This window comes from Marmota flaviventris, chromosome 5 (assembly GCF_047511675.1).
Source record: "Marmota flaviventris isolate mMarFla1 chromosome 5, mMarFla1.hap1, whole genome shotgun sequence".
Taxonomy (NCBI): domain Eukaryota; kingdom Metazoa; phylum Chordata; class Mammalia; order Rodentia; family Sciuridae; genus Marmota; species Marmota flaviventris.
In genome coordinates, this window is record NC_092502.1 from 52,672,700 (window position 1) to 52,697,885 (window position 25,186).

The 25,186-nt window shown below is 38.6% G+C and overlaps 1 protein-coding gene across 2 annotated transcripts in view; it reads left to right on the forward strand.

Annotated features, from left to right (window-relative positions):
- Sncaip (synuclein alpha interacting protein) overlaps window positions 1–25,186 on the forward strand; it is a 148,080-nt gene that overhangs the window by 87,729 nt on the left and 35,165 nt on the right. For both annotated transcript variants that reach the window (XM_071611848.1, XM_071611847.1), the window contains exons 3-5: window positions 1,700–1,772; window positions 20,092–20,960; window positions 22,580–22,759. In XM_071611848.1, coding sequence (XP_071467949.1) covers window positions 1,700–1,772; window positions 20,092–20,960; window positions 22,580–22,759 — 1,122 coding nt within the window. The remainder of the gene's footprint in view (window positions 1–1,699; window positions 1,773–20,091; window positions 20,961–22,579; window positions 22,760–25,186) is intronic.

A 25,186-nucleotide genomic window follows, 5' to 3' on the forward strand; every position in this document is an offset into this window, starting at 1 on the left:
CAGTTGGTCCTATGAAGCTCCTATATTCCTTCAAGAGCTTGTACTTGGCCATAAACATAAATTATTTTATTAGTACCAAGAAAAATGTCTTCTCAATATTAACCTTGATGACCCGCCCCCCCCCCCCACTGCCACAAAGAATATTATATAAAAGGGGAAAACACTTTGGGTTTCCATTTTGGTTTAAGAGACCATCATCCCTCCATCTACATATCTAGTGAACCTGCTAAAGTACCAGTAATCTCTGAGGAATGGCTAACATAAATAGGATGCTATTGCATCAGATAGGTAAGAATAATTTCTCTAATTAGTCATTTGAGATTTCATTTTTCACTTGGAAATACTGGAAATTTAATTTGTTTGTGAAGTGCAATTGGCAAACTGACAATTGGCACGACTGCACCCCCCTCCATCTTGCTGTGCTGATAGCCTGCAGAAAGCACTGGAGGTCTCCATGAAGATTCTTTGCTTCATCCATCAAAATCACACTAACTAAAGAACCTCCGTATTGAAAAATGTGTCCTAATTACACATTTCTCACTTGCAATGCTAGAATAATCCTAATGAGCTTCCAGTGATCATTTTTCTTCTAGAATAAATGTTTTCTCACAAGTCCCCCAAATTTTGTACTGGTGAAGTAATTTATGATACATTCTCATTTACATCAGAACATTGTTCTTAGAGGTACAGAGCAAAAATATTTTTAGTAAGCTGCATTTTACAAATTAAAGTATGTGCATAATTGAAGACAGTCCCTGCTTGGCCTTTGATTAAAGAAAGAGTTCATCCTATTTATTTTGTTTTAAAACACCCGTCTCTAAAGAAAGATTGATTGGCATCAAATGTACTCACCATAAATCATAGCTATTGATTTTACATTTGTTTTAGCTCTTCCGATTTTGTGTCTCCTATGTCATAATTTGTTATCCTGATAGCCAGCCCCTGAGTCAGTGCTTGGACTAAGCATGAAAGGTGGTTTCTTTCAATTCAGACTAATCTGTACGTGAAACACATGAGCTTTCAAACACAGAATCATGCTCTTCTCACTTTTTATGATATTACTCTGGTATTTCCCACAGAGACCACAGATGCTACAGAATAAAATCTGTGATAAGTGACAACATTAGGGACATTTGCATTGTCCAGTCAGCATCCAACACAGACGTGTCCCCTAACTGCCTTGGAAGCCAGTTGCTCCTCCACTTGGCTCTTCCTGTATAAAACTGATTCAGAATGCAAGTTTGCTTGGCATTATCAAGGCCCTGGATTTAGACCCTAGCACCACAGATAATAACAACAACAATGATAATAATAATAATAACTCCTCTGTTTTTCATAATGATACACAGTTGAGAATTCAGAATGCAAATGTTATAGCCATCTTCTGGAAGCTCTTAAGGTCATATAATTCTTCCATCTTTCCCAAGTAGCAGAAGTGAGGAGAGATGGAGCATCTGCTGGCTACATCCCATTTTGTTAGTTTAAGAAGGACTGTCAGCAGCCCTCTTTTTAATCTGCATCTGCTTAGATGCTTGTAGGTGAAGCTTAGGATGCTGCCATTTAAGGTATAATGAGATAGACTTCCAAAGCATCCAGGTATCTCTTCTTGTGTTTTTATTACCTCCCCCCAGCCTATTTGAATGAATGTTCTCATTTTAACTTGCTATTTTACACCTTTCTCCTTTGGCTTCCCATTCAGTATTCAGTCACATCACTCAAGACCATCCCAGAGCTGTGCCGAAGATGTGACTCGCAAAATGAAGACAGATCAGGTAAGTTGGGCTGCTCTTCTCTTTCCCCCATCCTTAGGACTCCTGCAAAATAGTTTGCCCTCCTGATGGCTGCTCCTGCTTTCTGTTTTCATTTCCTTTGGCAATTTCTCTGCTCACACCCCCTCCCTGCCACCTTCAACAAATGGTTGTTAAGGTTATCCACAAAAGGATAACAGGACAGAGAAGCCCTAATAAGGACCCGGCTGTGTACAGATAAACTGTACATCATCTCAGTATCTCCAAACCACAGTGTATGCAGCAATTTACTGAAAACCCAAGAAGGCATTGGTGACAAAACATAATGATGCAGGCGCCAATGAAAAAATGTTGGATGTATTTACTACCCATATGGCAAGGACCAGCTTGGGGGATGGTGCTTTGCCAAAGTCTGAAACCCTATCAGGAGTGCGACATGATAGAATCTGCAATAAGGCATACTGTAACAGTTAAGATTAAAGAAAAGCTTTGGAGTTTAATAGTGTAAACTAAACAGAGAATTATGGCATATAGATGAAAACCAGCTGGTTGACCTTTTCTCCTTTCAGCCCCCTCCCTCAATAAAAAAAAAAGTACATTTAGGGTTTGTTTTTTCTCTGTGTAAATCAAATTAAGCTTTCTGCTTTTCTCACTGTGATGGGCAAAAATGAAAATAAAAAGGATATTGATGGGAATGATATCATGGTATTAAACTATGAAATGATGTTTATTGTTTTTTTTTCCCAGTAATTACCGTAAGGCATCACCATTAACCTTGCCAAGGCTGGACCTCCTCTCATAGTAAGGAGAGTTTGGAGAGCCATGGTTGGTGAAGGCTTAAGATAATCCTCAAATTATGTATATCATGTTTAAAAATAAAAAGACGTACCCTACCGAGACAGCTACCCGAAGTCCAGGCCTTTCTTACTCAAAGGACTTTTGCAAAGCTAATTTTTCCCTGGATTGTTTTCTTTCAACATTTTGCTTAGATGAGACAGGAAAAATAACTGGTCTCTGTGTGTTTATCTGCATGTTGTTTGTGAGTGTGAATGAAAGTGATGTACCCTTGTTTGGGTCAGAAAATAGCTTAAAGTTCAAATAAGACTTTTCATTTGCCCTTAGTTTGTTCTACCTTTTTATTTTAAAGATTCTCATGTTCTATAGGGTTTAAGAGAGGCTTTTGGTTGTAAGCCTTACAAAGCAGTATGTCCTTAAAAGGTAGCATTTGTTTCAAAGTTGAACCAATGACTGTGGTTAGTGACAGAGACCACAGACTGCAACAGAGAGGCCACCACGTTCAGAGACTAAAGACTAAAGACTAGGTTTCTTGTTAGAATCAGCCATTTAACAGCTACATGACCTTGAACCTGTGGCTATCTATAGAATAAAGAAGAAATTTCTTTTACCAAAGACACCAGGCTATTGTTAGGATCAAAATTGGGTAATGTATATTAAGGCATTTTGCAGATATAAAATTTTCTCTCTAATTAGAGGTGGAACATAAGAAAACTTAACAGCAAATGCTTTATTGTAAAGAAGTAGGCACTGTTAATGTACTCAGTATTTCTGTAAGTACTTTACTTCCGTTAACTACATTAATTCTAATAGCCCTGAGAGCTTAGTACTATTAGTAGTTTATACTATTGATGGGCAAACTGAGGAACAGAGTTTAATATCTTGCCCAGAGTCACACAGCAATTAAGTCATAAACTGGGATTCAGACCCCAGGAAGTCTGCCTCCAGATTTTGTTCTCTTATTCTTTACATATACCACCTCTCAGATAAATGGACTTAGTGGCAACTATAGGATACTATCCTTTTAAAGCTGTTAAAATCTGCATTTTCCCTCCCATTAAGTGGTGAATTTCTTTTTCTCTGTTAAATAATTACTCTTACTTACCAAGTTAAGTGAATAAACAGAAACTTTCAACAATTGTTTTTCCTAGGGCTGGTTTATTCCTTTCTCTTCAGGCCTTGTAACTAACAGCCATGTCCATCATCTGGGATTCTAGATGTTCTTCTGCAGTGGTGAAGGAGGCCAGCTTCACATTCATGAGAATTTGCACTTCATCCAAAGCAAGGAACCAGGCTCAGGGTGATCAGAAATAATGAGATTTGCCAGAATATTGATGTACAAGGAAAAGGCTCAGACCTCTCGATGAAACCACATATACCACCTCCAACTTGATGGACCATTTGGAGGCAGTTTCCCAGCCTCCGAGTAGACAAAAAGTAATCCTAGAAAAAGACACACAAGACAAATTCACCTGTGTACAGCACTGCTGTATAATTAATTACATGTGGACTTTGAAAGAAATCTCAACATGGTAAAAGTCAGAAGGCAAGTAGGATCATTGCAGAGGGTAATATGGGGCCACAGGAGCGAATGTGAAAGAATAACTTAAGGGTTTTAGGGAGAGCTTAGAAGGTCAGGGAATACTGGAACAATCAGCCATGTGAAAGGCAATGAAGAGGATTGGGGATTTAAGGCAAAGGAATTAAGGAAGGGCAAAATCCCTGAGCCAGGAATGATCTTAGCAAATATGAGGAAGAAAGCAAAACCTGTGAAGTGGCTGCATGTTGATAAGAACAGGAATGATAAGAGGTGAGATCAGGGAGATGGCCCAGGCCAAACTCCCTAGGGAGTTCAGGTTTTCTACTAAGCGTAGTGAAAAGCACTACCAGCAGGATTCCAGTTTTTCTAAACCTCTATCATGGGTTGAGTATTCCTTGTGCAAAATGCTTCAGATTTCAGAGGTTTTTGGGGGGAATTTGGGGATTTCTGCATACTTAAGTGGCTGAACATTCTTAATCCAAATATCCAAAATTTGCAAAGCTCTGAGAAACAAAACTTGTTGAGCATCATGTCAGCACCCAAAATGTTTCAGATTTGGGAGCATTTTGGATTTGTCAATTAGGAGCGCTCAACCTATATCAGGAAAGAAGCCTCAGCATGTAGAATCAGAGTTCTTAGTAAATAAGGGACTTTAAAAATCATCAAGTCTGAGAGAAAGAGTAAGTGAGAAAGTCTAAACAATAGAGCAAATGGGTAAAATGTTGACAATGGATGAGTGTGGATGAAGGAATATACAGCTGTTGGGGGGTAATGTTCTTAATTTTGCAACTATTAGATAAATTTATTTTTAATAGAAATTTTTAAACTATTTATAAATAAAAAGTTTTCTATAAGGTAAACAAACAAAAAGATATGTATTCCAAAGCCAGTCTCTGAAGGTGATTCTTACTATCCCAACCCTGGGGTCACTCTGCCTGTATTTCATCACTTGGTGACAGGGAGTGCCCAGTCTTAGGATGCAGCCTGTTCATAAAGGTAATGTTGTTATTCAGCCAAACTCAATGTCCCTTGACTTTCCACCCATCAACCCTCATTCTTCCTTGGAACTATTGAGAAGAACAATCTTCCCGGACAAGAGTGCTGCTAAGTGTGTAGAGATAGCCATCAGTCTTGGTCTTTTCCAGGTTAACATTTCCCTCCAGTTTTATGTGCATCCTGGTCATTCTTGTTCTCTGGTGGATGACTGTGGTTTTCCAGGGTCCCTCTTAAAGCCGAACACCCAGAAAAGAATCCAAGGGGTCTTTCCAGATGTTCTGATCAGAACCTGTGAGTCCCATGGAATAGCTCCTAGGATGTATTACATATCTTTTCTGCCTGCCCAGGTGGGCTCATCAGTTCTGCCTGCTTCCTGAGTGTAGAGGAGCAGGAATGTCAAGTAAGCCCTAGTTGTGGCCTTTTGGAAGCCCCTGTGCAAGGCATACAGCTAGGGCTTACCTCTTTCATCTCTGCATCTGGGCCAGCTCCAGTGGGGGTTCCCAGGAACTGCAGTGGGAGAGTGTTACAGGGGCCTGAGACCCAGCTCCTTTCTCCTCCCTCCAGCTCACCAAGGCCTGGAAGTTCTTTGTTAGAGTGCCCTGCCTTTAATCAGAGACTTTGATTCCTATTGACATCTATATTTTTCCCTGACAAAAATAATGATTTAAGCTATTCTCTATTAATTACACAACTATCACTGGGCTTCAGATTTTTGTGAGAAGAGATTTTGAAAGGAAAGGTGAGGAAATTGGAGAAAATCACAGGCAAGTGAGGGGAGGCAGGGAAGGAGCCAGAAGCCTAGAACAGGCTGTGCTGGGAGCTGCACAGGTGCTGCTGAAGTATCTGAATTGTTTCTTAGATGTTGAGTGTGCCAGGCTTTATGCCAGGTCCTCTGTAAGCAGCCTGTGTATCCTCAACTGAATTCTCTGAGGGAGGACCATTGTGTTCATTTTATTGATGAAGAAATTGAGGTCTGCAGAGTAAATAATTTGTCCAAAAGTTCTGGAGTTAGCAAGTGAACTTGAAAGTATCTCTGCTGTCTCCAGGACTCCTATGAATTTTTGTCAACTGAGAAGTAATTTAGACTGTTAAAATCAGCATACTATAGTGATGCAGTCTCATCAATGATAATAGCAGCTCAACTCACAATTGCTAAGCTATGGAACCAACCTGGGTGCTCTTCAACAGATGAATGGACATAGCTAATGTGATATATATACCCAAGGGAATATTATTCAGCCATAAAGAAGAATGAAATTATGGCAGTTGCCAGTAAATGGATAAACTGGAGACTATCATGCTAAATTTAATAAGCCAATCCCAAAACAACCAAAAGCTAGATGTTCTCTCTGATAGGTGGATGCTAGCTCTCAATAAGTGGAGAGGAGGGAAGAATAGAAGTTCACTGGATTAGACAAAAAGGAATGAAGGGAAGAGAGGGGGGATGAGAATAGGAAAGACAGTAGAATCAATCACTCATAACTTACTTGTGTTCATATATGAATACATGATCAGTGTAACCCTACATATGTACAACCACAAAAATGTGAAGTTGTACTCCATGTATGTATGTATGTCAAAATGCATTCCACTGTCATCTATAACTAAAAAGAACAAACAAAAGATTTTAGAAAGAAGTAATTTAGTCTAAGGAATAACGTGTAGCAAATAGTATAGGTTAGAATTAGCTGCAAAGGAACTTATGTGTGAAAAAGTGGCAGCTAAGGAGAGAAGTTATTTGTGAAATGTTTTCAGGCATTCTCTGGTCAATACCTGCTACTCTTATAGGAAAAGAGGAGAGAAGACAGCAATGAATGTTAACTCTGCTCTGTGGGTTTTTTCCAAATGAGGATAAAAATACATCATGGCAGCATATGGTATTCAAATCAAAACATATTCAATTTCATTGACTTGGAATTTTTGAAAATTAATTAGATATTCAAATACACATTTGTTTCAATTCATGATGTTTCAAATGTCTTGTGATTCTTTCAAAATATCTGCTAAGCTCATTGTATAAATCATTTTCTTATGAAAGAAGGCAAATAAATATTAATGCAGCTTTGTGTCTGAAAACATAGATGTACTGAGGTTTGAAAAATCAGTTATATAACAGTAATAAATGATCCTGTGACGTCTTGGAGAATAGACTCCAAAAGAATTTTACATTTTAGTAATGTAAAATGTTCCTTGTATGACGAATATTTTTTAATTAGTATTCAGCAGAAGTCATTTAGAATGTATATTTTAAAACATTTAGATCTGCTGTATTTTTAAACCCAATGCATGCAAATTTTGTGACAAGACACTGAACCTATTAAAACAGACACTTATGTGATGTTCTGAGATTGTCAAGGATTTCAGTCATCACCTAAAATAATAAGTTGGCATGAAATTTATCCTGTAGACCTTGCTGTGACATAGTTGATGATGCTAAATATATAAAAACTTCTGTTTTCAATTTGTAGTAAGGTTGGATGCTCAAAGCATAAAAGTGAAAGTATGGCAGTTTAAATGGAAAAGCCTGCTGATTAATCCACTTCACATGACGTAATATAAACTGGACTCCAAAGAATAGGGAAACACATTTGCTAAGATCTCAGTCAAGAAAATGAACTTTTCAACACGATGCTGCAAAGAATCTCACATTTATGACAAAGAATCCCATTTATTTTAACAACAGTGAAAATTTACAAGTGGTAAAACATCAAATTGTTTTACATTCTTGATGAGAAGGTTCATCATGTAGAACAGTTATTTTTATTTTTCGTTTGCAGTATTATAATTATAAAGATGATATCATCCATTATTTGAAAAACAGAACGTTAAAAACTACTATTAACCTTGCCACCAAAACAAAATTACTGTATTTTTTCCCAAGCTATATTATTTTGGGGGGCAGCCATAATCATAAGGTGAAGACAGTTTTATCTGCTGCCTTTCTTCTATCACTACACAATACACATGGCCACCATTGTGCATGAACCACAGAACTTACCTATGAAAGAAGAACTGTCCAAAGGAAGAGATTGTCATCTTTAGTCCATGAACACTTTATGGTTCTGAGAATAAAAGATGTAAATCAGTGTAGGTAAAGATGGCACAGGAAATGAAGGAAAATTTTAAATAAAACTCTTATGGTATCAAAATAAGGAAAGGGGCTGGAATGTAGCATAGCTTAAATACATTGCATCTTTGCCTCTTCTCTCTACTTGAACATGTCTTCCCTTTGCTTAACCATAAATGCAATCACCATGCAACCTGGTTTTCTAAAATGTTAATAGCAGTGGAGTTCAGGAATTCATAATCAAAAAAGACAATATTTAAGGAAAAAGAAACTTAGAGGAAGGGATTCACAGTCTGCTCTTCCACATCTTGGTTTATTTTTATTGGACTCTAAGGAACATACGTCCCATCCCCCAAACTGGCCATCTCTTGGGAGAGGTGAGCTCCCAGGAATTTGCAGTAAGGCAAGATGAGAAACCAGAAGTGCAGAGAGGAGCATCACTGAGCAGGAAGGGAAAGGGAGGCACAGGAACAGGAAAACCTGATACAGAAGCAAAATGCCTTTTACCTGTGTGACCTCACACGACTTCCTTCTCAGGAGTCATAGGGACAAATGGTTTCCTGCATCCCATCTTCCTGGTCCATTATGAGAGTATGAGTGTGTGTTGGGGAGCTTTAGAGTATCTCTGACAGCATCCCACTTCTTGCTGAAGGCATATTCTTCCTCTTTTGTCTCCTAATATTAAATGGGTTCTATTTTCCTCTTTTAAATGGCTCTTCTTTGTCCCCATATCTTCTTTGCTTTTAGTCTTCCCTAAGAAGAAAAGAAAAAGAAAAGCTAATAAAATAAACTCAGGTGATTCCAACAGAATCCTAGAACCCTGTAGTTGAAGGATCCTCTGAAAGAGAGAATAGAGTCATCTACACAAGTCCAGACCCTTCTGTAGCATTTGCTCACCCCAGCCCTTGCATCTCGCAGTGTGGTCAGGACCAACAACAGTGCTGTGGGCAGCTTTTGCAGACCCTTAAGTCCCACTCCAGACCCCTGAATCAGAATCTGCATTTTAATGAGCCTCGTCCCTCAGTAAGTCATTTATGCACATTCAAGTATGAGAAGCACTGATTTAGACTACCTACAGTCTAACTTATTATTCTTGTTGAGGCACAGTGATCTCAAATAGGCAAATGCAAGCACGTCTTCCCCTTGCTCAGAACCAGCTGGTGTTTTCCCAAATCATTCTCAAGGTATGCGCAATGGGAAATTGTCTTCTGTGGCCATGGCTGTGGGGGCCCGGAGTGGTCTTCCCCTGGACCAGCAGGCTCCCTTGCCTGCTGCTTCCCCTGCCTTTAGCATGCCAGTCCATCAAGGAACCTCTTTGGAGATGGAAAGGACCGGGTGTGACTTCCTTCACTCCTTTCCACCTCCAAAGTCACCTCATCAGGGTGACTCCCTTGGCCAGTACCATCCAATAAAAATATGAGCCACCAAATAACGTAAAAACTTCCCAGTAGCCACATGGTTATTTAACAGATGGGTTAATTTCATAACATATTTTATTTAACCCATATGATTTTTGACATATGACAGCTATATTTTAAGGGCTTAATAGCCACAGGCTTCTAGTGGCCTCTATATTGGCAATGCGGCCTCGGTCGTATCAGTACCTCTGCCAACTCACTGTATTGGTTCTTATCTTCCTATACTTTTCCTACTCTTTACATATCTGTGTTTTCAAATTTATTAATAGTATGATACTAGTTTAATCAGTTTTCTCTCAAGGACTAAACCTTATTTGGGCAATTTTACTCATGATGGTATCTCCTGAGCATTGCTGCTAACTGTATCAGAGGTGTGGATAGATATATGAAGAGGTCAAAGAGGAATCTTTTGAGGTTTTATCATAATTGGAATTTCACTTCTCTTCATTTTATTTGAATCAAAATCTGCATTTTAATAAGCCTGGTCCCTAGGTGATTTGTTTATGCACATTCAAGTGTGAATGTGTACCATCTGTACCATCAGTCTCTTTTCTCTGTGAGGCCATTACCCTCATCATACACTTTCAACCTCCCATCTTAAAAAAATGAACACCCACTCTAAAATTCTGGAGTTTCTCTGCTCCCTCCACCCCATTTAGAGCCAAGCTGCTTAAGAATTTATGGATACCCCACTTCTATTCAGTCTTCTCTTTGCCTTAGCATCTCAGGTTTGACTCACCTCTCCAGGAAAGGTCACCAGTTCTGTATTGTCAGATCCTTTGACACTCTGAAATCTCATCTTTCTTCGGCTCTTGGCAGTATTCAAGACTACTGGCTACTCCTTTCTGAGAACAGTCTCTTCTGTTGGCTTTGTGAGACCACCTCTTTTCCCCACTTCCCTCCTGACACGCTTATAGCTCCTTCCTTTACAACTCCAATTCATTTTGCTGGACTTTAAATACTGAAGTGAGGGGCTGGGGATGTGGCTCAAACGTAATGCGCTCGCCTGGCATGTGCAGGGCACTGGTTTCGATCCTCAGCACCACATAAAAATAAAATAAAGATGTTGTGTCCACCGAAAACTGAAAAATAAATATTAAAAAATTATCTCTCTCTCTCTAAAAAAAAAAAAACTGACGTGAGGCTAGATATTCAACAGGACCCACCCTTGCTAAGCCTCCCTCATCCTTCTCACAGTGTCAGGTACTGCTGCTGCTCATCTCCACACTCCATTTTCCTTTGCTCTACATTGGATGTCTCATGGAATTCTCATGAGGAATTCTTCAATCCTCCTCCATAACATGTTCCTCCCCAGATTTTCCCCTTAGTAAACAGAGCTCAGCTTTCTAAAAAATCCACTCCATTGCTGAATCTAGAATTCTCCCTCTCCCTTATCCTCCTTCTGTGCTCAAAGTATATATATCCCCATGCTATAGACTGAGTGTTTGTGTCCCCTCAAAATCCGAACATTGAAATCTAATCCACAAGGTGATATTATTCAAAGGTGGAGCCTTAGAGGGGTGATCAAATTATGGGGAAAGAGCCCTTACAAATGGGATCAGTGCCTTTATTCAAGAGACCCAGGAAGGAACACATGTGCCTCTGTGAAACCACCTCAGGATACTCTATTTCAGCTAAAACAAAAACCAAATTTTTTTGTGTGTGGTCAATAAGACCCCCAAATGGATTGGCCCCTGATAACCTCTCACATGTTCATCTTCACTCTCGCTCCCTCTGCTCCAGCAATCACAGAACCTACTAGATTCTCTTTTACTTTAGGTATTTGTGAAGGTGCTTCCCTCTACCCAGATCTTCACAAAATTATCTCTTATTTTCCCTCTGATCCTCACATGACTGTCTTCTTGTCATCTCCAGGTTTTAGTTTAAATGTCACCCCTTTGATGCGGCTTCTCAGATGTTCTTTATTCCAGTGCCCTTCTTGTTTCCTTCAAAGCACTTTGCATTTTTTACTTTTCCTTCATCTGTGTATGTGCATTATTGTCTGGAAGATCTGTGTGTATTCCATTTGCCTCTGCACTCCTAGGACCATGGGCAAAGAAGGCAGAGAACAAATGTGTGTTGAGTGAATCTTGTAAGACTACTTTAGCATTCTTCCCATGATTGCGACATAACACTGCTGAACATGCCTCATTATATTCCTGCTTCTCTTGATTGTATTAAAAAGAAGTCACAACATTCAATCAGTGGAAGGAACTTACAATGGAAAGAACAGACTTTCAGTGATATGATGAATCTAAATTTGGGCAAATACTACTAAAAATAAAGTAGAGAAATTCTTCTTCTTAACTGCTTTTAATAAGTTATTATTAAAAGCCATTCTCCCAACTTTACTCCCAAACTGAGGGTAGATAGTAAATGGTTATAAAAGTTTAGGCAGAGGGTGCAGTTGGGATTTAGGTCAAAGTAAATTTGAAACGTGTGTGACCAGGTTTTGTCCCTGGGTTCTGGGATTCCATAGCCTACATGTGACCCAAAGAGAGAAATTGTAAAGTGAATGCTTAGGGAATAATTAATTTTGATAAAGTGTTCCTCCAATGCTATGGAAAGTTGGAGTCAGAGAACCTCAGTCCTGGTTGAGAAATGAGAATGCTATGTAATTTTCCACATAATACTTAAAATTCCCTGAGTTCTCATTTATTTTCAAGTGAGAATGCATGAGAACTGCCCATTGATCTTCTGAATCTCTGATATAAATACACCCTTGCCTTAAACTCAGAAACATAAGAAACTTTTACACAAATGTATTGGCAATTTTAAAATGTTAAATGGAAATTTTAGGAAAATTCCTACTGAGATATATCATTTTGTGGAATTCTTAATACACGTTTGCCTCGTTCTTCCATGGCTTCTAATAACACCCGTGAAGTGTATGCTGGCTGCACTTGAGCACCGGCACAGCAGCCTTGCCATTCGCTTATCCTGGAAGAGCCACCGTCTGCTCTTCCCCCCCACATTGCTTTGTGCTTCTGCACCTGCCTGTTCTCTCAGAGTCTTGTAACTGAGAGGCAGGCGCTCGCCCAGGCGGATGCAGGGGCCTGCCAAGAGGAAGAGCAGGCTGCAGGCCAGAGGTAGTTCTTATATTTCTTTTTCCCTTGAGACCCTAAAGTGCATCTCTCTCAAAATTTAGACCAGGTTTCCCAGACTTGCCACTTTGTTTCTCATGGAAAATAGAAAACACTATTATACCCTAAAAACATATAGGGAACACTCTTATACCCTAAAGACATATCTTCTTTTCTTTGTCTTCTTGGTATCTAATGCTAATTTTTAATGTGGATACATGCTCCATACTCAGAAGCGAAGTAAAGAGGCATTTTGGAGCTATCAGTGTGGGGAGATGGAAGTAGAAAATAAGGATTTTCCAACTTCCCACCTGCCTGCTCATCTGCCTCTTGTTTTCTCTTACCAAGAAGCAGTAACCTGGTGCTCTTTGTCCTTGACAGTAGATCAGCACTGTAAAACACCGCCACCTTCAGTTAAAACTGGCAAGCATGTGCCTGCGCAGCTAGAAAGCACACAGATGGAGCCTGCTCACAAGCTCAGTCTTGCTTCAGGCTTCTCTGCATGATGAGCCTTTTCACTGTTGCTAGATGTGTGTCTCTCTACATTTCCACCCAGAGAGGGAGAGAAAGAAAGAAAAGGAACCTGGTAAATGGGCCTGGAATGAACACAAAACACTCTTGAGGTTTTGCTAATGTCAAAGTGAAGGTCAGCATACTTTTTAGATGACACAACTCTGCAAGCTTGGACTTTCTTTAGACCCACCAATCGCTAGTTATGGAAACTGTGCTTTTGAAGCCCAAAGGTTTAAAGTTGTCAAAATATTGAGTCTGACTTCATGATAGAATATCTTTTCTATCCAGAGTAATAGGGCTCAAGTATTTCAGAAAGTTTTTGTAGAATGAAGAAATGGGCACAGAAAGGCCATAAAGTTACCTGAGCAGGTAGGTCTTCACAATTCTGAACAGAGCTAGGAACCGTAAATCATGAATCTGACATATATAACAACAGCTGCTTGATATCAGTAACCACTTAAAGACAGGAAATTTAGAACCCAAATCATTGAATTCTTTCCCACAGTATTTGAACATTGAAATGTGAATAGATCAGACTGTATTTTATATTATTATTATTATTATTAGTAATAATAATAATAATAATAATAATAATAATAATAATAATAAAGACCTCTGAACTTTCCCTCCAGCCTTGGTATACTTTCAATAAAGGGTCTGTGGCTTCATTTAAAAGGATGAGAAAGCAACCCCATGGAAACATTCTAGAAACATGTATTCTTCTCACATTCACTCTTCCCAGCATAATGTCCAGATATACCCTACCAGTCCAGAATTAACTCAACCTGTTCTTGGATCAGGATACACTGGAATCTCTAAAGACTATAGAACAGAAAAGCATCCAGCAGTAGTGCTCACTTGGACGCCAGACGTTTCTTCCTATTGACATGAGGTGCTAGAAGCAATTGCTTCTTACAGAATTTGTCATCATTTCTTACAGAACCTGGGGTGCTTGCAATCAAGTGGGTCCATATAGATTTCAGTTTACATAGAATGAAGGAAACCCATGACTCTCACAATGACACCTCTAATATTTTTTAATGTTCCTCCTTTTGGTGTAAAAATGAAAGGATTAATTAATTAATGCTGGAGGAGAGGGTAAGTCCTTGAGGCAGCCTAGGTTTTTAGGCTGTAGATGTGTATTGTTATGTCTACTTTAAAGCTATTAAAGCTAATGCTGACCACTTGCTTGCTCACTGAAAATAGATCCATTTAATAAAAAACAGCAGGGGAACACTATTTTACCCTAAAACATAACCTTTTTCTTCCTCTCCCTCATGTATTGAGCTAATTTTCCAATATGGCCACATAACTCCATATTTGGCAGTAAAATAAATAGTCATTTTAGGAGCCAGTGTTGATGTTTAATCTTAAAATTTGGATCTACCATTGGAGCAGCAAAACTGTACATTATCTTCTTAAGAAAATACTAATTTATCAGGCCCAACAACCAAAGAGTTGTTCTGTGTCAGCAATCAGCTTAGCCTCATAATTATGAATTTGTGAAGATCTGGTAAAATACATGAATCCAGAAGAATTATAGTGTTTCATAGTGACTCATTCAGAATAAAGAGCCCTGTTATTTATAGACATTCCATACAGACATAAAATTTAGGGGTAGATCATAGCTAGCCTCTTCATTTTACAGATGAGGAAACTGAGACTAAGAACTTAGCACAGGAAATAGGTGAAAGTACTTCAATATTGAACACATCTTGTAAATGTCTGAATATCTTCAAGGGCACACTAACACTACCTTTGAACTATTCAGCACAGTGTGCCCACAATGTGTCAAGGCTGATATCAACACAGAACTCATATTTATTTGCTATATTTTGCATCTTTGATCTGGCATATTCCTTTTTTCTCCCTTCATTTTCTTTCTGCCCTCCCTCCTATCTTCATCCATTTTTTGAAAGAATTAGCCATTGAGCACCAATATCTTAAAGGTACTGTGCTAGACAAAGGGCTAGTCATAAACACAAGTAGGTTCTTGAGCAACCTTTGCCCTTGAGGAACTCTCAAGAGAGAGGTGAGACTGACACATGAGTAAACAGGTGCATCACCTTCAGAAATACCCAACTGTGGGTATGTACAGGTATTATCAGCACTGAGAAGCAAGGAGCAGCTACTCCCTGCCAAAATCAGAGGAAGTGCCTCAGTGGGATAACACCTGATGGCATCTTGTGTGATGATCTCAAGTCCCAGCCAGAGAAGACTGCAAGAGAGAAAGAGCCCAAGGACAGGAGCAGTGAAGGAGGAACATAATATATCCAAAATAGGTGAATTTAGCAATGGAGAAGCAGGGCAAACTAGTATTTTGTGAATTATGAGTGCTGAGATCAAAAGGTAAATTAGTGAATAAAAGAAGTACTATATATCATGCTGAAGGATTTAGATATTAACCCAAAAGCCAGGGTTTCCAAAACAACTCAGTTCCACAACATGTGTTATATCCAAGGTCTATCTCTGCTATTTTTGCTTTACCTGTAAACCACTTATACTATTATCTATTTGCTTTTCTAAAACACTGATTTTAATTTTTTACTTAAATTTTTTTTAGATATACATGACAGTAGAGTATATTTTGACATACATACACTAACGGGGTATAATTTATTCTAATTAGTATCCAATTTTTATGTAAAACTCAGCTTTTAAACATTTGTTTTTAAAAGAAACTTTGTCATTACTGTAAACAGATGTTTACAGTAAACCAGTGTTACTTGCAGTCAATTCAAGATCCTCATTAAAGTCAACATGATGAATATAAAACATTCCTATTAATTCTTTGTTTATGAAAGCCTCTCAGTCTGAGGTGTGCGATCTCGTTTTCTAAAGGGAGATTTTAGGTTTTGAGAGAAATTAAATTTCTTCTAGAACTAAACTGAGACTCCTTAAAAGAATTAGAAAGAAGAAAAAGGATTGAGAGGGGGGACAGCACTCTTATTCTGCATGCCAGGGGTATTTAGCAAGTTTGCTGTGTACCATCTTAGACACTGAAGGGAAATTCTTCCCACATGTGGGGAAGTGGTGTTTTAGGAAGAACAGGCCACCTGAGGTGTGTTTTGTTGTTTCTGAGTGACAAAAACAAACTTATCTGAATCAGGAATAACTCAGGTCTGGAAAGGGAGACAAATGGAAGCAGAGAAAACATTGTGGAGGCTGTGGGCAAGGGTCCCACTCTGGCCCACTCAAGACAGTGAGGATGAAGAGGGTCCAGATTTAAGAAGGATTTAGAATAAAGCCAAAAGATAGTTCCTGAGGGATGTGGGGCAGGGGTCATGGAAACAGAATCATCAACAATGCCTTGGAGATGGATTGCTTGAGAGACTGCATAAATGGTCTTGGGATTATCCAAGCCAGGATCAAGAGGAATATGTTTGGGGAGAGAAAGGGGAGTGTGTGTGTGTGTGTGTGTGTGTGTGTGTGTGTAGAAAGGAGACAAAGGTGCAGACAGATAAGATCCCAGGTTGAAACATGCTGCCTGTTACAAATTCTCACGTATCTCAAGGCTGCATTAATCCTGGCTAAAAAAAAAAAAAAAAAGCGGGGGAAAGAAAAGAAAAAATGGATGTAAGGGGTTAGCAAGCAACTCCAAAAGTTGAACTAAGAGTCATTCCAAATGTCAGCCAGAGAGAAAAGATATTTTGGCCTATAAATCAGCATCAAATACACACATTCATTTACTTATTTTTGAAAACTTGTGATATAATCAGGTAGACAGGTCTAAGGCATATTAAGCATGTTTACTTTTATAAGATGTTAAAAAAAAAATGAACCCATCCAACCAAAAAGTCTTAGAAACCTACTTAGGTAAAGCAGTTTTCTGGGTGCTTGGAGAGAGAGAGAGAGATAAATTAGACACAGATCCTCTTTTCATGGAGCTTGTAAAGATCTAAGATAGATAAAGTGTTCAGGGATTTATATTTTGTTTGCACGTAAAGAATTTCTTCATGATATCCAGAAAGTATATTTAGCCCCAGAAATTTTCCCAGTGACCATAGTTATTCTGAACTTTGTTTCCGTAGATGATAAGAAACATAGCATTGGAGTGGAACAACAGTAATGTGAAATTTTTGGTAGATCTAAAGATTTGGAAGTGAAAATCTTACTAGTCATTAATGGCCCTTTTTCTTTTGTTGTAAAGTACCTATTTGTCTAGTTTAGGAGAAATAAACTAATTGAATGTTATCTTTTGCATATAGCATAGCATTGCCTTTTCTTCTCATCCAAGTATATGATATAGCAATATATTAGAGCATTCTCATGAAAACCCATGAAATAATCCATTTTTTAGGACTGGGACTTTTTCTTGGCAGTCCAGATATAGACTAGAAAGCACAGATTTCACCCTGAGCCTAAAAAAGATTCATAAGTTTGAATAAGGGGAAGGACAACAAGCCTAAATGTTGATGCTCCTTCTTTAGTTTCTAGACCCTTCTGTGGAAAGAAGTGTTTTCATAAGACTCAGACAGAATTCATTTCCATAGAGCGTTCTTAATGGCTCCTGTCACAACAAAACAGCTGGGAAACATATGGTATCCATTTCCCTGTATCACTTGGAAAAAATTTCACATGTAAATAAAGCCAACATAAAAGAGTAGCCCTTTGAACCCATGACCTGTTATAATATATAAATACATCAGTACAATGCACTAGTTGTATTGACCCACTAAGACAAGTACTTTAAATTTTTTAATACATTCTGAGATGCACATTTTTTAGAAGTTCCAAGAAAATTAAGGCAAATATTATCAAATACTATACCATAATAAGTATGTATCTCATAAATGTCTATGGATATTTATTTTTCCCAATAAAACATTTTTAGAAAGCAATAGAATAAAATCAAAGGCATATTTACACCTTATAAACTCTGTGTACACTATCTGCTGTTTTATATAAGTAACCATGTGTTCTCAAGGAAGAGAGAGAAAGGCTTGGCAAAAATTTCTGGCAGACGTTAATTTTTCATAGCTTCACATTTTTTAGAGAGAAAAGGATATATAAATGACAGAAAACTTTTAAATTTATAAGGGACCAACTGGAATTAGTCTTTGCCTTTGCATATTTACATTTCATAAATAACTTTAGAAAATCTAGCTCTTATTGGTGATTATCACTCCTCTGAGTTTATTAACAGGACTTTTGTCCCCTGTGAAATTAAACTGTAAATCCCTCAGAAGGATGCACTTTTGTGCATTTTAAAAGATTTAATGTGTTGTGCAAAGTGAGATTCAAATTCACATACTTGCATTTGTTAATTGTCTGCTCTGGGGCAAGCACTGTGTACGACTAAGAACTGGAGCCAAGAAAGGAGAAGAGAAGCAGCAGTCTGAGGCCATCTTGATACCTTCCTTCCCTTCTGCAAATTCTGTTACATGTTACTTATTGGAGAGAGACCAGCCCTTCTTCACAGCTGGTAGTATTTTCTTCTTAGGTTCTACAATGCCAGAGCCAAAAAGGCTCCAGGGGTGGACCACATAGTGAAGACCTTCTGAAATTGCACGCCGTATTGTGGTCCATTTGGGGAATAGAACTAACTCACAGTTATATAGCATTCAGATTAAAACACTCTTTCTCATATCTTTGCTTGGTTCCAGAACTTCTCTGAATCCTTTTGGAACACATTCTGGCAGAAAGAATGATTAGTAACCTAAATTTAGGGAACTTCAATAATGAACGCATTCACCCCAAGAATCAGGACTAGCCAGGGCTCATTGCTGTTGTTAATAGAGCTAAACACACATACCTGTTTCAGGGTCTTTCATTATTTGTTTGTGCTTTAAGCAAAGGACACACATGTATGCTTGCTTTAGGGTTGAACCCTTCCCACCTGTTGTCATTCCAAAGAAAAGAGATACATGAGAGGTTTCTAATTGGGCATGTCCTGAAATCTCATCTCTTTGATGGAGAATGCTGTAAACTAAGTGGCAGGAGAAACCTATCAATAGAAACCTATAAATGAGTGTCCTGTAAGCTTCCAAGGGTGCTATGCCTGTCATCTACCAGAGATGAAGCAACACCATCGTGGCTGAGGATACTGTTGCTGCTTCATCTGCCTGCCCCAGTGAGGAGGTGCTGAGTGATCTTGCATTGAGGCTAAGTAGGAAAGGTAGTGATTCTTATCTTTCACCTCTAAATGTATCTGTTTCACTTTCTATTCCATCTCAACCAGACATTTAGTTAAATGTAAACCAACAGAAAATCTTTATCTAACTTTGCATAGAAAAAATTAGTCTTCCTACCCAATCTTCCCTTTACAACTTACTCTTCCTTTTGTTCATGTTCAGCTTTCCTAAGAATAGAGGGCAGTGTTAAATCTTGAAGAGCATGCTCTGTTGTGAGGTGTTAGTGTATGACATTGCTGTGTCAAATGCCAGAAGCACCATGAGATGCCCTTGCATGAAAGGGGACTTAGGATACTTAGCTTAGGGTGAGGTTAATTCAACCATGGTTTATGTCCCATGGTCCATTCAACTCCTGACCACTTCATTCCTTTTTGTTCTTTCCTTAACCACCTAATAGAAAACTAATGAGTCACCCAGCCAGTAAATCACATTTGAGTTTGTGCAATGTTAAGTAATTTACCCTTTCTTTATATGGGACTTCTTAGATGTTAGAGAGGAGTGTGTGTGTGCATGTATGTGAATGTATCCCTTTTTCCTCCCTAACTTCATTTGAAAGTTCATTTAACACAGAGGATCCCATCTTCTAATTCTGTTGGTCAACATGTTTCATCTTTCACTGTTTTCAATAGTAAGTATAAATTATTCCTTTTAAGGACATATGTCCTCTTGAAGTCATCTCCTTAACACAGGGGCTTAATTATGAGCATAACTTGAGTGGACCACATCTGCCTGCATGGTCAAGATGTGTGCAGCATTCCAATGTAATAGTCTTCTCTTTTAATTTTTTTTCAAAACAGTTTCTAGCTCTAGCTGGAATTGTGGAGTCTCAACTCTTATTACAAACGCACAAAAGCCCACAGGAATTGCTGAGGTATACAGTAAATTTCGCCCAGTGAAGCGAGTTTCCCCACTCAAACATCAGCCAGAGACTCTAGAGAACAATGAAAGTGATGACCAAAAGAACCATAAAGTGGAGTACCCCAAGGTGGGTGAGTCTGACCAGGGCCCCCCACCTGAGGAGCTTGGCCCTGAAGATGGAGTGGGAGGCTTGCCCAGTAAGAGCTCTGAGTCCAGCACTGCACTGGGCGAACTGGAACATTACGACCTCGACATGGATGAGATTCTGGATGTGCCTTACATTAAATCCAGTCAACAGCTTGCCTCTTTTACCAAGGTGACTTCAGAAAAAAGAATTTTGGGTTTATGCACAACCATCAATGGCCTTTCTGGCAAAGCCTCCTCTACAGGAAGCACTGAGAACTCACCATCCAGTATGACCCCATTCTGTGTTCTTTCTCCTGTGAAAAGCCCTCACTTGAGAAAAGCATCAACTGTCCTCCGCGACCAGCACAAGCTCTCCACTGAAGAGTCTGAGAGCTCACCTCCTCTGGTTACATGTGGCTCTGCATATGAGCCAGAAATCCAGAATAAAGACTTCTTAAACAAGGCCTTTAGTGACCTGCATAGCCGAAAGATTGAGAAGACAATGCCGGACTGTCAGCTCCGGGGCTTCCACCTGCAATCTGCAGAAACAGAATCCAAACTGGAAGAGCCGGTCAAGGGCATGAGCTGGACCAGCTCCCAAGGCCCAGAAGAAAGGAGTGAGTATCTGAAAAAAGTAAAAAGCATCTTGAACATCGTGAAAGAAGGACAAATATCTCTCTTGGTAAGTATCTCTCCTTGGTATACACAAATCTAGAGAGCTGTTGTTATCAGCTCCATTCTTAACAATGATGTTATGTGCATTTTGCATCTTGTTTAATGTTTTCTTGTGTCTTTGGTTGGGGAGTGTGACCTCTTGAGTTTTAAAATAAAAAGTTAGGAGGTTAATACAGGGAAAACAAATTGATATAGAAGGAGTGTTATTTCACTTTAACTTTTAAAATTCAACTGGAATAAAGAGATTTAACCTAAAACAAAGAGAGCCCAGCACTTTTTTTCACTTGAATCTTGAAGTCTTTCTTTTTGCTTTTCAAATGGTTCCCAATGCTCTCGCTCAGTTATTTGTAGGGATGTCAGTTCCTTGTCGATGACAGGCCTGCCAAATATGTGAACAGAGAGTTTTCTGTTTTATCCTGATCATTATTCAGGAGAGTTGGGCCAGGATGTTTGCAAAGTATTTGCAGATAGAAGCTTACCCTAGAGCTTGATTGCCCTCTGACCCACATATAGTTTTTACTTAGTTCCAGCTCTGCATGTCTAGGGAGCTTGAAGGAGTGTTTCCAAAGACTCAAGACACAGAGTAACATGATGTAAGAAAAGTCTGTTCTGCTTCAGCTCAGAGCTCAACTCAAATAGCACTCCATCTGCCTGCATTGTTCTTTTCTGGCTTCCAGGCATGGATCAAACAGTAGCAAGCCTGGGCTCCTACTACAATGCTGATTAAAGCCTCATTCAAGAAAATCACTGCTTCTTGGACATGTATTTCTACTTAGTGTGAAGCCATACGTAGATAAAATATAACGTGCTTGGTCTATTATCACAAACATTGTTGCCATAGACAATATAATTGGATAGTTTAATCAAATAAAGTGGTAATTTTTTTTCTCCTGAAAATATATTTTCCATTTCTCCTGGTTCCTTCCTCTTATTCTCGTTGGTTTATTCCCTTCCTTTGATCTTACCATGTTTTCATATTTCCCAATTGCGAACACCACTTAGTTCCCCAACAATCTCTATATCATATTCAGGGATATCTCTATATCATATACCGTCTCATATTCAGGGAACTCAGTTTCACTAGAGGTGAGAAAACGAAAGTCTAAGTACCCTCCAGATGACCCCACGAGCAATAAGGAGGTGACAGTATCTGGAGGTGCCCACTAAACACTAGTAGATGCAGACATCATGTAGTTTGTAGTCAAAACCAGTTCTCCACAATTCAGACAGGTAGAAACCAGTAGTCTCTTTATTCATTCAGTGGATCTACAGCGGGGAATAAAACAGCCCCAGCTCAAGGACCTAGCAGTCAAGAGGGAAAGACATGTAGGGACCCTCCCAGTTACCATAAATGTCACTGCATTTTAGAAAGCCAAATTGAAGCCTCCACAGCCCACTGACCCCAGCCCTGTTGTCACGTCTCACGTGAAGACCCATCTCTTAAGAATTCACATTCTGAGGCATATTATCCCAAGGAGTAATGGCAAGGAACTCTGACTTTCTCATCCCTACATTGCCATTAGGGCTTCATTAAGCTTATTACTTCTTCCCAGAGCCCAGAGCAAAACCCCCACAGACTCTTATTCTGATGTGTTGACTTATTTTCTAATCCTACTGTTTGTACAGCCACATCTAGCTGCAGACAATCTAGACAAAATTCATGATGAAAATGGAAACAACCTGTTACACATCGCTGCATCGCAGGGACACGCAGAATGTCTCCAGCACCTCACTTCTTTGATGGGGGAAGATTGCCTCAATGAGCGGAATACCGAGAAATTGACACCAGCAGGCCTGGCCATCAAGGTGACTGGTTGGGGGCTTGGCTCTCCTCAGCTAAAGTCAGTTTTCTGTGTTTTCAGATTCCGTGAAGCTAAAGTATTAGACGGGAGGGAGAGGAGAGTGATTTATCAAGCAAACATCAATGAACGCATCACATGTCAGAGATTACCCATTTCCATCACTAGCTGCTTTGAGATTTGTTCCAATTTGTTGTCCAATAAGTTAAGCTTCAAATCAGACAATAGAGAAGAAAATGATCCATTGCAGTGCTAAGGACTTGTGTAATTCATGGTGACTGCAATTTAAATTCTTCACCATACCTGGCTCTATCAGACACTGTGTCATTTTTTCCTAACGTGAGAATAATGAGCAAGACAAATGAGGAAAAGGTGTGTTTTCAGGGATGATAGCACTCAGGAGTATTTCAGATAATAAAATAGACTTTTAATGGATCAGATCCGAAGTTTAAATGTCTTCAGGTATCAAGAGTTGTTTAGAATATCAGTGTGGCTTTTGCATTTAGTTTTTGCATAGCACAATATGCTGTCAAAAACTACACAAATTAATGCCAACTAGGATGGAGTTAAAACTTACAAACCACAATACAAGAAAACATGGACTTTTATAGTACTGCAGTGAGTGCTCTGTAAAATATAACAGATCATGAGAAGGTTAGCTATTAAACTAAAGTTACTTTTAAGATCTTTGGCAAATAAATGTAGAATTCAGTCACATTTATTAAAAAGCCAGAAGTGAAGTTCAAGGAAATATAATACATCTTGCACTTCTGCATATGTACTTTGCTTTCATAATAGTTGTGTCTTCTAAAAGTCAAATAATCACATTTTTTACAAATGGAATTATATTGATATTGACTAGGGGAACTTGCTAGTTAAAATAACCTACTTGTGAATTCATTATGAAACATGTTACATTTGAACAACAAATAATCGTCCTACCTCTGATATATCTTTTATGCAAAGTTGAATTTTTATATCTTTAACTTGTTTATCATTCAGTAAAGTTTTATATATTTGCAAATGTGTTCAATTTTATTTATTTTTGCTCAGGGGTGAATAATGACTTCAAAAACAGTATAAAAAATAATTTTAATAAAATAAGAAACCTATGACCATAGTGGGTATAATTTTCCTTTGGCTGTGAACAATGCTATGTCAACTCAAGCAACTCAACTACAACAGCCACCATAAAGAGATGAAAATTAAATGTGAAGTCAGGGTTTGGTCTAGTTGAGTTTATCAGAATGTACCCCATCTATCTAGTATCTCCAGTTAGACACTGGAGATACATATTTAAATAAGGCATACTCTTGTTCTTATAGAGCTGGTAACCTGGTAGATAAGACAGGTGTGTCATCAGTAACACCAGTGCAAGTTGGCAAATTTGAAATTTAGTCCTGTGACAAAGTTCTGTAAGAAAACAGGGGTTACATGTGATCATCAATGGGCATGTGTCAATGACAAATAAAATATTTTTGGAATCCCAGTGAATGTTGACATTTGCCTTGCTGCTTTATTGTTTATAAAAATGTAATTTTCATAACTAATGGTATATTGTAGTTGGACAAAAGCCCATGTTTTTCTTAGTTTATGCACCCTCATGCTTGTTTTGATGGATTTAAAATCTCTGTGAAGAAAGATACATAGGAAACTTAATGGTTAAAAAAAGCCAATCTTCAGCATAAATACCTCCTGTTGTATACATGTTTGAGTGTTCTTTCATACCCAAGCTCCTGTAGTCAACAAAGTATTGTTATCATATAAGATATATAAGATATATAAGATATGCATATATCATAAGCAGTCTGCAAAGTTAAACAACAATGTTTTTGTTTTTATTTGAATAAAAGACAAATATCCAATTCATAAGACCCAAAAGCTGTTACTGATTTGGTGTCACAGGTTTCTCATTTTTACTTCTGGACAATGATTGTAGAAGTGGATGTGCTCTTCCACTCCATTACTTAATCTAGAATTTGTAAAAGCAGTAAGAACAAATATTTCATAATAAGTGTCACCACCACCCCCTTTAGAAATCAGTCCTGATGTATGTCCTGCCTCTCTCCATTCAGTGCATTTTGATAGACACTGATGAAGTTGAGAGAGCCCTGAGGGTCATCATTCTTCCATTTGGGGGCCTTATTTTGAACACCAGTACCCAGGTGTTTCACCTCATTACACACAGGGTCTCAGAGCCCTGATGTCATTAAAGACAAACACACTTAGTACAAACAGGCTGAAGTTTCTTGGATAGTATGACTTAGCTGACAGGGAGCAAAGTCAGAGATAAGGTATTATGTGAAAAGATTACCTGAGAAAGGGGGTTTTAAAGTCATATCAGAACTTAAAAACATCTCTCCCCCACTCTTAAATTCCTTCAAGGAAACATAATATATTATGCCAGTCACATGCAGAATTTATTGAGTGCTTT